This window comes from Agelaius tricolor, unplaced genomic scaffold (assembly GCF_023055355.1).
Source record: "Agelaius tricolor isolate 1412-34295 unplaced genomic scaffold, bAgeTri1.0.p SCAF_16, whole genome shotgun sequence".
In the NCBI taxonomy this organism is placed as follows: Eukaryota; Metazoa; Chordata; class Aves; order Passeriformes; family Icteridae; genus Agelaius; species Agelaius tricolor.
Genome location: NW_027269276.1, coordinates 14,915,575 through 14,927,528, shown reverse-complemented (window position 1 = coordinate 14,927,528; position 11,954 = coordinate 14,915,575). Strand labels below are relative to the sequence as shown.

Sequence of the window (11,954 nt, the reverse complement as noted above, 5' to 3'; positions counted from 1 at the left end):
CACCTGTACTCTTAAAAATGAGGGAACAGCTTCACCAAGGTTGGCACAGAAGTTATGCTGTCTGGTCAGAAGAGTCTTTGGATAGTTAAGGGTGGAAGGAACATCCAGAGGTGCAGCCTTCACTGTTCAAGCAGGGTTACCCAGAACCAGGTGGCTTTTGAATAACTCCAAGAATGGAGAGGCCATGACCTCCAGGGGCAATCTCATAGCAAATAAGTGGTTTGATGTTCAGAAGGAACCCTCTGGGTTGCATTCTGTACCCACTGTCTCTCTAACTGTGCCTCAGGACCCACTGAAAAGAGCCCAGCTCCACCTTCATTGCATCCTTCCTTGTAGTAGTTGCTTTCTGCAATATTAAAAATAAAAGAACCTCCCCAAGCCTTCTCCCCTGCAGGCTAAACTGGCCCAGCTTTCTCAGCCTTCACTCATTGTAGAGCTGCCCCACCCCTTCACCATCTCTGTGGCTCTTGGCTACAGTCTCTCCAACACATCCACATCTTTCCTGGCCTGAGGAGCCAGGAGTGAACAGAGGCCTCCAGGCTGAGCAGTGCTGAGCCAAGGGGCAGGATCCCCTCCTGGAGCAGCTGCCAATGGTTTGCCTCATGCAGCCCAGGAGAGCACTGCAGATGCCTGCTGCAAGGACACACTGCCAGAATGGGAGTGAATCTCAGTGAATCCCAGTGCCAAGACCTTCACAAGGTGCTCTGATGTGAGGGTAACACACAGCAGAGCAGAGAGGTTTCCACATGCCCCAATACAGCACCAAAGAGTGAAGAGACACAAAGCATTTCATGAGGCCACGTACCCATAGTGCAACTTTTTCTTACCACAGCAATTTGGCTTCTGTTAGTGCTGAGGAAAACATCATTTCTACAGCAGAATCACAAACAATGTGCACTAACAAAAAAAATAAATTAAGATGTTGAATAAAGGTATGGATTGCAACTGCTATTACTGGGATTGAAACCTGATTTCACTTCTGTACTTAACTCCATTAGCTCTGCATTCAGCTACACTGCAGCTGAGCAGCACTGCAAGTTATGACTGTACAAGACACAATTTTGATCCATCTCTTTTCAATTTGCTTCTCCTTTCCCAAATACATTGAGGATATTCCTGGAAGCATATCTGAACTGACACTGAAGAAGAAATCCCTGAGCTGCTACTACATGTGAGACCTGGACTGTTGTGGAGATTTTGGAAGTAACTTTGTTGAGGAATGGTTTTCTTCTCCTTAATTACCTTCAGTTACACGTTAAGTGATTCACCTAAGAAAACTTGTCCACAAAGTTAAAGCTTTACTATGAAGAGTCACTTTGTATTTCAGTTCATTATTTATCAAGACATACAGAATGAATGAAATCACTTACACCACCTTTCTTTTGGGTCTCTCTCCTTACTCACTGGTCCCAAAATGGCTGCTCTTAATGCAAAACAAACATCCAAACAAAACCACTTAGCAAATGCCATGCCTGTAAACACAGGGGCATAACATTCTGCAATTCTGCACATGCCATAAGCAAATACTATTCCACATAGTTAATAGTATTCTACATGGTTATATTTATCCTTACATAACTCTGCAGCAGAACCCCAGCATCCCTTTCTATGTATTTTTAGAACTTAACATTCACTAAGAATAAAATGATGCACAGATGGATCCCTGGATTTCATTGCCTTACTAAACCCTTAAAATATCTGTTCATATTCAAGACCAGAAACATTTTTGGAACATCAAATTTTTTGCTTAACAGAAAGAAATTTCTTACTCAGCTGTGATTGCTGCAAGAAATGTCTGATCTCACCACTCAAAATTAGTACATTTTGACATAAAACTAGAGATAAGTAAATCTTTGATCTTCTTGGATTAAAATATTTTTTAACATTTCATGCAGGTTTTTCCAAAGTCTATGAAGTTACATGAAGGTATTCATGGAACATTTGGCTAATAGAAAAATTATTATCTATACTCCAAATAACTAATTTCTCATGACATTTAAAAAAGCAAGGAATAAAAATGGGCTTACTAATGAGTCATCCATTTAGAGCGAAGGTCTCAAATGCTGGGAAGGCCTTTAAAAATTTTATTTTCTTAATTCCATATACATAATTACCCAACAGCCTAAACATGAATTTTATTATATATTCCAATGGCACAAAGGTCATCCCCTCCTCCTGAAGAAATAAGGTTTGGAAAAAAACTCAAGACCTAGAAAATTCATTTATTTTAGAATTTGATCCAGATTAGAGCATCCAGACTGTTATACAGACATCACATTGCTATGAAAAAAACATTTTGAGATAGTAAAAATTACCATAGCAGTAGTTTACATAGACTGTTCTTTAGGAAATTACTCTGTACTACACTGAATTCTTTCCTAAGGCTTGTTTGCAATTTGGTTTGAAAGAGATAACGGTTTATGCAAAGAGAACATGAAAAATGAATTAACTGCAGACTTTTTTAGTCTATAAAAGTCCATAATCTCTTTGCTGGGTATATTACATCAGAGCATCCTTCTGGCACTTCCCCCTTCAGTTTATTAGCTCATAAAGAAAACCCACAGCCCTGGAAAAATGACAAAGGCAGAAAATACTGTGCTGTAGCAAAGTGAGATGGCACAGACACAGCTGGCCACAGTGAGTTTGAGACTCCTGTTGCACTGTCCTGTGGCATTCACATTCTCTGAAAAAATCCTTCTGCCCAGGATTTTTCTCCTGGGAAGCTGAGAGGCCTCAGAGGAAAAGGAAAACAATTCTTATCTCATTTGCTTCTCCTGTGTAGAATGTGTTTGGAGGTTGTTTACCCACAGGTGATTGTTTCATTGGACTCTGGTGTGAGTTGTTTTGACTCATTGGCCAATTAGGGCCAAGCTGTGTTGAGACTCTGGAAAGAGTCATGAGTTTTCATTATTTTCTTTTTAGCATTCAGTAAATAGCTTTTCTGTATTCTTTAATATAGTTAGTATAGCATTCTTTAATATAATATAGTATTATAAAGTAATAAATTAGCCTTCTGAGAACATGGAGTCAGATGCATCATTCCTGCCTTTGTGGGGGCATTCCCTGCAAATACAATACTGTCTCTTTGCTTTCACAGCTTTCTAAATAAAAACATCTTGTTTTGTAACTGCAAAAGCAGCCTTCAAGCAACCTCTGTTTTCTGAAAGCAGTAGCAAGTCTCAAAAAATCTTAAGCCAACCTGTTTTGCAGCAGGAACATGATAAAGAATATTTCTGCAAGAGTCCTTTACACTGAAGGGCACCTGGCCATCCTGCAGCTGTATGAGCAGCTCTGGCTCCCTATTCCCACACCACTGAAGCCATGCCAGGCTTTCTGATGACTGAATACTCTGAACACCTTCCCCTTGGCTACCTGAATGAAGTTCAGGCCAAAATGCCCCTTTGTTAACGAGCTGACAGCAGTTTTAAAGGCCAGCTGAGACACCTGAGGCTGTGCCCTGGTGTCACCTTCCCAGTGACAGCAGCAGTTCCGCGGAGCCCAGCGCCCGGAGCAGGCAGGGCAGGGCTGCCCGCAGCCCCAGCAGCCGCAGCTCGGCACGGAGCGGTTCCTTAGGCACGACTCCCCCCCAGTGGTTGTTGTTTTCACTCACATCTGAGCTCAAAGGTGCCGCAGCTCCTCAGCCTGCGGAAAATCCCAGTAGCACTTGGCAGTATTAAGGGTGCTAAATCAAAAGGAGCGGTAAGAGGCTGTCAGAAGCGAAGTGGGATTTTGGATTAGCCAATCTGTGTTACGGATACACCGCACAGGAGCTCAGATGGAGCTCTCATTGTGCAGAAGCCTGCACAAAGGGAATCTAACACTAATTGCTGATCTGAATCACTCCTTTTTAATTGGAGTGTTTTTAATTATATATTCATTTTCTTTCACAGTATGAGAAAGCAAACTTCTTATTTTAAGAAGTGCTTTTTTGTTCACAAACAGGAGATTATCTTTGTTTTTCCTGTTTGCCAAGAGTAGTCCAATTACATACACAGTATTATTATAATGTAATCAACAACCCTCAAGGACCATATGGTATAACTATTCCTAATTGCTATGAAAACCCAGTAAAAGTTCAAATGTACCAAGTTCTGTGGCAGATATGCCTTCTGACCACCCCAGAATGTCCAATGGACCCATTGGGAGGGGAACAAGCACACCCCCTCATTACCTGCAAAGCTCAGACTTTGCAGTAGTGGCAGGTGTCTATGTGCATATACATAAAATCAGACTGAAAAGATTCACTGGACTGGTAAAATAGTTTTCTAGTTTTCACTTATTTATATTCTATTATTTATTCACTTATTTTCTGTTTTCTCGGGGGTTTTTAGAGTGGTTCTTATGGACAGTTTCTACCACTGTAAAACTACTTATCTATGATAAAAAAATACCCTTTTCTCTCAAAACAAAAGAATTAGAGCACCAATGCACACAACAAGGATGTACAAACCTCCATCTCCATTTCTGTCACATTTTGGCCTGAACTTCATGCAGGTATTTTTTGCATGACATTATGGTGTATTCTCTGTACATGGCTTGATCACTAGAAAGCCTCAGCTAGGTGCTTTTTATTTTTGATATTAAAAAAAACAAGGATCACATCTAGAAATGAGGAGTGACACTTAATTCCCCCAGAATTAAGTGCTTTGAAATCCACACAGAGCAGTTCAAAGCATGCTGGCCTTACAGCTCACTACCTACCACACTACACTTTAGAGAGCTACTGCCTACAGACCAGAGGAGCAAGGTCATGAGCACACTTCTAACCATCCTATCAAAAGAAAGGAGAAAAAGAAAACATGTTCAAAGTTATGGGTGTGTCAGAACAGAGCTTGCTATTCATGTAAACACAATGCTTTACACCTTTGTGAACAGACTCTGTGCTTGCTCATCACCTGCCCTCTGACTGCAGAAAGGGAAATTCTGAGCTCCTTGCCCCCAGAGCAACACTTCCCTCACCTTCACTGGGGGGATAGACACTTCTGTATCCTATAGACAAATTCAGCAGAAAACACATCCTCAAGGACCTTTGCTAGTGTTTTTTGGGGTTGGGGTGTTGTTAAATAGAACACTGCAGCAGCAGCTTTATGGGCTCTCAGGAAACTCTTCCTGCTCAGTGACAGTTTCCAGCATTTGTGAAAAACTCTCTTCTCTTACTGGCTTAAAACTGGGCAGCTGTTACTATCACAGGCCAAGATTCCATACCATTTATGCCCATTAAATAATGGAAATTTTATTTATGGAAATTATATTTAAATGTCACCAGAACAGAAAACAAAAGTCTCCAGTCTCTTGAAACCAAAGCAACCCCAGAGGCTTCTATACCAGCAAGTCCCACATATGGATGAGAGGCTGGGGGATGAGTAAGCTTTATTTCAGTGAGACTGACACAGCTGCATAGATATTACTGCAATAGCTTATGTCTGAATTGCCTTTTCAAAACTGCCTAGAACCATGAAGATGTTGATTATTAAGAAAAAATCAAAGTCTGTATATGAAATGTATCTGAAAGATATGCAAGCCCACTCTCATCACTCCTGCATTCTCAGCAGACACGTGAAGGGCTATGAAAACCTTCAGTGTGCTGCTGATAGAAATTTAAAAAGTGGTGCCAATACTGGCAGCACCAGTGGGACTGCCACTACTGGCCAGGGAAAAGGGCTGCAACTCTGCAGCTCTGGCTGTTCTGCAGGGGCAGCAGGTTATTGTTTATGTAGTTCATTCAATAGCATTACTTCCTATACAGTAAGGTTTGCATCTGCATATATCTTGTGCCTTTACACAGCTTTTAGACAAGACAAGCTGAAAACAATTAGCACAAATCTTAATTTTAAGCAACTATTTCTTGAGTACTAAACTATTTCCCCAATGTACTGCTTTACTAACATGCTACTTCAGTTAACAAATACGTAAACTTCTGTATCACCCATGTAGTTAATTCTATCTTACCTTTTTATTCTGCAATGTGAAATATTTGGCCATGAATTCAGGAATGACATGTATAATTAGGAGGGAAATGACTGCAGTCAGTTTCACTGTTAGACCACCTATACTGGAAGTTCTCTATCAGGCTCTGTATTATGAATGATCCTTCTAGCAAAATCCTTCTCCTCATCTTCTTTCTACAAGGAATAATTTTCAATGTCAGGTTTCACTCTGGCAAAAATTATCTAAATCCTTGGCAAGGCTTTTAAATTTATGTAATTTAGTATCACCATTAGTATGCAAAGATATAAAAGAACCTATCAGACTAAATACCTGATCTCATTTTCCTTAAATTCTACAGCCTTCCTTTTAGATCTTCCCCCAAATTCTAAGCCCCAAAGCTGAAAGGGAAGTAGGCCACGATTTTTCTGAGAAAATATTGCTTATTTTTAATATAATTTAGAAACTAATACCTTAAAAGTGTTTTCAACCAGCACTTACCTTAACAGGCATTTATTTTCACACCCTATCTACTCATCAACTTTTGTACAAAATAGATAAATGGTGCAGAATACTATAAAGACAATGTAATAGTAAATGTATTTATTCTCAAATCCTTGCTTACAAGAACATAATGCACAGTTTGGAGACAATCAAAATCATTTTTACCCAACCATTTGATATTGCCAGTGGATGGAGCCAGTAGCCTGAGAAGTCCATGCGCACCCAGAGCACCAGAGCACTCAGCAAGGCTTCTACAAACGCCTTCCTCAGTGACTGAGACACTAAGAACACATTCTGCAGACATGCTTACCAGCCTCTATTCTCCAAGGCTGGATGGCTTTAATTTCCATCACATATTCCAGGTTTCATTGCAGCAGAGAATCTTCAGTCATACCCTACCATTGCTGAATTGCTTCACCTAACCCAGACTGGTAGGAATAGATTACTTTTACAGATGTAACTATGTATCACTGAATATGTACTGCTATGTTTATTAGAAAAATAAAAAAAAAAAAAAAAAAAAATCTTTACCAAAAACCTAAATCAGAGAGACACAGCAATTCTATATCCCCTGTCTGTTTCCAACACTGCAGGCCCTTTTTTAAAATGAACACAAGACTTGAGATTTACATTTTCAACACTTCTGTACAATTTGCAGGGCCAGAGTTGACCAGGACATCACTGAGACAAATAGGAAGAATTGAGAGATGCAGTTTTTGAGCTTCACAATAAACAGTAAATAGAAACAGTATTAAAATGTTACAGGTGAACTTACCTCCTGCAGAGCCTAGCCTATATAAAATACATAAGGAATGTAATGAGTTGCAAGGATAGATTTCAAAACCACGATTATTTTAAAATAAATGTGTTATTTTAGCCTAGTTATTCTCACTGGCCATGTTTTAACCCAAAACAATGGGATTTAATAAGAAAGAAGGCATGCACATGGCTCACATTAGACACTTTGACAAACCTTCCCACAGGCAGACAGCAAAGGACAATTTCCCCAACAGGCTGCTTTGCAGTATAGAATTGCCACATTTTCGAACAGCATCAGTTTCTCATCTCACTTATGAAACAACAACAGAGCAAAAACTGTTTTTTTTTTTTTTAATTTAGATAGAAAGGCATAACCCTATGCTCTTTAAAAACAGAAGAGCAGAAAGATGTCATCTGGGTCACTACAGTACAATCACCACAGGACAGTTACACCCTACAGCACACTCAGGATGCCCAGGACACAAAGTAACAGCACTTCCATGCAGTGAAATGCCAGGGTGCCCCAAGAGGGCCTCCTTCTGTAGTGTTTCACATGGTCCTGCTTTTGGCTGGGATAGACCCAAATTCCTCCTCAGTAGGTGGTACTGTGCTGTGCTTTGAACTCCATTACATCACTGTTGATAGCACTGATGCTTTTGTTTAACCAAGCAGTGCTTACCCTAGGCCAAGGACTTTCCAGTGTCTCATGCTCTGCTAATGAGTGAGATAAGCCATGAGGAACAATAGGAACAATAGTAAATGCAACCTCTGGGCTAAGTCATGCCTGAGAAACAAAACTTACTTGTAAGTAGAAGTACAGAAAGGAAACATCAGGGTTATGCACTGCTTCCCAGCATTTAAAAAAAATCTTTTAGAACTTATTTTCCCAGATAGAATGATACTAGTTAGGCATGGAATACTCCAAACAGGTAATGGGATTCTGTAGGAATAACTTTAAAATAGTAGAACTATAGTATGTTTAAATCTACATGCTGGAACACTTCCAAGGTTTTTGGAAGATTATGTGTCACAGGTAAACTAGCCCAACACAATGAGCCAAGAGAGAAATCTACCTCTCCTAGCTGAATTGAGTAATTCCAATGGATCCACACTGGAGTTCATAATTTCAGAAGCCCTGCTGTAGATAGCTCCAACTCACTCCACAAAGGAGTTCTACTACACATATGAACATATGGCAGAATCCAGCTGTCTACTTACACAGAAAAAATAAAATCAAAATGGTGTTAGGTACACATAAATGCATTTCAGAAATAATAAGGTACTACAATCATCTTTATTATTTTAAAAACGGTTTTATTCTGTATATTTAGAAACGTGTAATTTTAATAACTGCAGAGAAAAAAAAAATCAGCCACACCTGAATAGCTAATAACTCATTAACAGAATGCAGTGGTATATTATCTAAACAGTAGTAGTGCCATTGTGCCGTAATAAATTGTCTATTAGTAAAAAAATACATTTCAGGGCACATAGTACAGCATCCTTATGACAAATTACAGTAGGGATACTTTTCAAGAATTTAATCAAAGTAGAGAATTCCGAGTTATATTCTTTAAATGCAGCACTTTAAAAGGTAACAACTTTGTGCATTTTTAAAAAATGTCCTCGTTCGTATATTGTAGAAATGCTGCTTTATTGCTGCAGATGTCAAAGTTCAAGGCTCAAAAGGTATGAGAATACAAAGATATCCTTAAGAAACTTCGTTTGTTTTTATATATATTTATATATATAAAAAGGTAAAGCTTATAAAAGTTAATTTACAAACCAAAAACAAAAGTGGTATGCACGCATTATATACAAGCGGTCTATGACATCTATAAATTTTCAAATGCATAGCAGAAAACATACCATCATTTTCTTCTGGTTCTCTTCTGGCTGATGAACACAAACAACGCTCCTTCTCTAAACCAAACTCACAATTTTTTTGTTGTTGCTCCCCCCCACCCCTGTCTCTCATGATATAATATCTAAGTAAGCACAAAAGCCATACAAACTTAATACAGAGAACTATGAGAGCTAAGACTATTAAAAACATGAGGGTAAGGCATCCCTGCTGGTTAATAGGTCTGTAATAATGTGGTTAATTTACAAATCCACAGAGGCATCTGAACCATAGTCATCCCACATGCTTTTCCCCCTCCCCCCTGTTCTCAGGACAATGTTTCCATATACAGCAAGTATATGTGTTTGCATTACCTCTCAGCAGAGGAAAACATCTAAACTGTGCTACTCCGAGCTGACTGCCAATTCCTTGGACGTGTACACCAGAAGTCATTTAAAAAGCAGAGACCAAAAGGTAGTCTTGTGAGTTAAAAACACACAGTTGCAAAAATGCAGGCCAAAATCTGTGGTTTTGACACTGGAGTATGAAACAAATTTAGTTCCTCTGTGTATAGTTTCATTGGTACTTTCAGATAACAACAAAATACTAGTAGTGTCCTTTAACAAAGAAAAAAAAAAGGAAACAACAAAAAAAGAAACAAAAAACCCAACACAAAAGAACAACCAAACCAAAGCATACAGAACCTGCAAAACCCCACCTTGTTCCCCCTGTACACTCCCTGCTTGTGGCATGTATTGTGACCATGGTTCAAAGAGTGTACTTGCTAATTCATTGTTAGTTAAAGCAAGATGCTTAAACACTAAGATCCATTATCACTTATAGAACAGTTAATACTTGATAGAGTGGTTCAGTTTATATGTAAGGTCCATCTCAGTTTCATGTTATTTACTCAGTCAGCTAACTTAATATTTAGAAGTGGTCAATTAGGACTGAGACACAGTTTGCTCCAACAAGATAGTTTGGATCCCCGGGAAGAGACTTGTTCTGCCAGGTTTTGGGGTCACCTGTGGGAGGAAAACACAATGCTGGTGTTTAGTATCTGCTGTCACACAGTGCACATCTTGAAACAACCAAGCTTTTGGACAGGAGCTTCTAAGTTCTGAAGCAACACCTCTTTTGGTTTTTTTTTTCTTTGTTCCTGTTTTGTTTGATGGTTTAAAAAACCCTGCAGTTTGCATGTTATTAATAAAAAAATATCCCTTCATTTTCATGTAACATAGGATAAGGTCAGTTATTCAAAACATATGCTGTGGCATTCAGGAACTGGAAAATATCACTCAGACTACTCTACAGCACCAACACAGTGCTTTCTATCTGAGACTTATTAACAGTGAATCAGGTGTTCACTGCCTCCTTCCTGAAGTGCCATTGACAAAAAAAAGAAAAAAGACATTTTAGAAGTTAATGTAGGCAAGATGCATTTGAAGTGTCTTGAAACAGTTCTGAGCACAGATGAGGCAAATCAGAAGTCATGTTGTAACTAAGCACTATGACACATTGGTAGTTTTATTTTCTGTGATGAAAATAACTGTAGACAGGATTGTAGTCATTTTGCAGCTACATCCAGTATATGTGTTTAAAAGCCTGAAATACTAAAAGTATTCCAGTTAACTGGTACATAAAAATCTTTATAACGGAGTTATCTACTCATGATCAAAGGTTCTGGGTAAGAATCTGTTACAGCAGGTCATCAGCTGCCATCTCACCAGACCAAAGGTTACATTCCCTCTACACAGTCAATTGTCTCTTAAGTGGAGACAGTATTCTTCATTTACCCACCTACAATCACTACCAAGTGTTGCCACTACACAAAAGGTCTGACCATCCCACTATGGTAGAAAGTGAAAAATGCACTGAAGTTCTCTTCAGCCTTTCAGATAAATGAGATTAAATAGCTTGGCCAAATAAATCTGCCTTGAGGAGAAATGCATAACAAGCTAGAGAACCCAGTCACACACCTGAGCAAACACCTGAGACCTCAGTATTAAGTGAGAATGATACAAATTCCACGTAATTTTCTTGAACTCATGAAAACAAAATGAAGTACACAATGCACTGAGTGATGGCAACATCTAACGTAGTGACAAAGAATAGAAGTGGCCAGTGTACAGCCAGAGAACACAAACAAATTTACTGCAACCAGCTGAGACTGCTTATTTCAGTCAAAAACCTCAATAATGCTGGAGAATTATTCCTTTTATAGATTGAGGAAATTCCATTCAAAACTCATATGACCAAATGTATTAAAAGGGTAGAAGAGGACTGTAAGACGGTCGGGTCCTAGTCTTGCACATGAGACAGGCAGACTTGTTTCCAACCTTTCCTTCTAAATCCATAGTAAGGATACATAGCTATGGAGGATGTTTTTCCCATATTTTCCCATAAAACTGCTTTGAAAAGGAAAATAAAGAGATCACTCAGTATTTTTTATGTTCTAATCAATGTGGCCATAAAAGGCAAATTTTTTCCCAGTCAGCTTTAATACCAGAATCAGTTAAGCTTTTGCAGGGGTTTAACAGTAAAATACCAATGTATGAGGCTTAAATGTGGCAGAAAGGATGTTAGTAAGTGCAAATGAATGTCACTTTTAGGACAGAACATGGATACATTGAGAAAAGATGAGGTAGAGCAGACGACTGAAGAGAGAAAGACCCCAGAATTGTATAAATTATTATAATAAAGCCACCCCAAGAATCAGAGTCCCATAACCAACTAATTTAGAAAGAGAGAAAACAATTATTTATTTAAGACACAGTATGGTCTACTTACATATCATAAGACAGAATTGCCTAATTTTTAAGTTTGTCTCAAAAGAGCAATGTTATGATATACATCCCATTTCAGATTAACAGAATGTGGTGTTATATTTACAGTACAGAAAGTGTTAGGGTTTAAATATACA

The 11,954-nt window shown here is 38.8% G+C and overlaps 1 protein-coding gene across 10 annotated transcripts in view; it reads right to left on the bottom strand.

Annotated features, from left to right (window-relative positions):
• Window positions 1-8,481: 8,481 nt before the first annotated feature.
• TJP1 (tight junction protein 1) overlaps window positions 8,482-11,954 on the bottom strand; it is a 159,863-nt gene continuing 156,390 nt past the window's right edge. For all 10 annotated transcript variants that reach the window (XM_071441677.1, XM_071441678.1, XM_071441676.1 and 7 more), the window contains one exon: window positions 8,482-10,056. In XM_071441677.1, coding sequence (XP_071297778.1) covers window positions 9,962-10,056 — 95 coding nt within the window. In that variant the 3' untranslated portion in view covers window positions 8,482-9,961. The remainder of the gene's footprint in view (window positions 10,057-11,954) is intronic.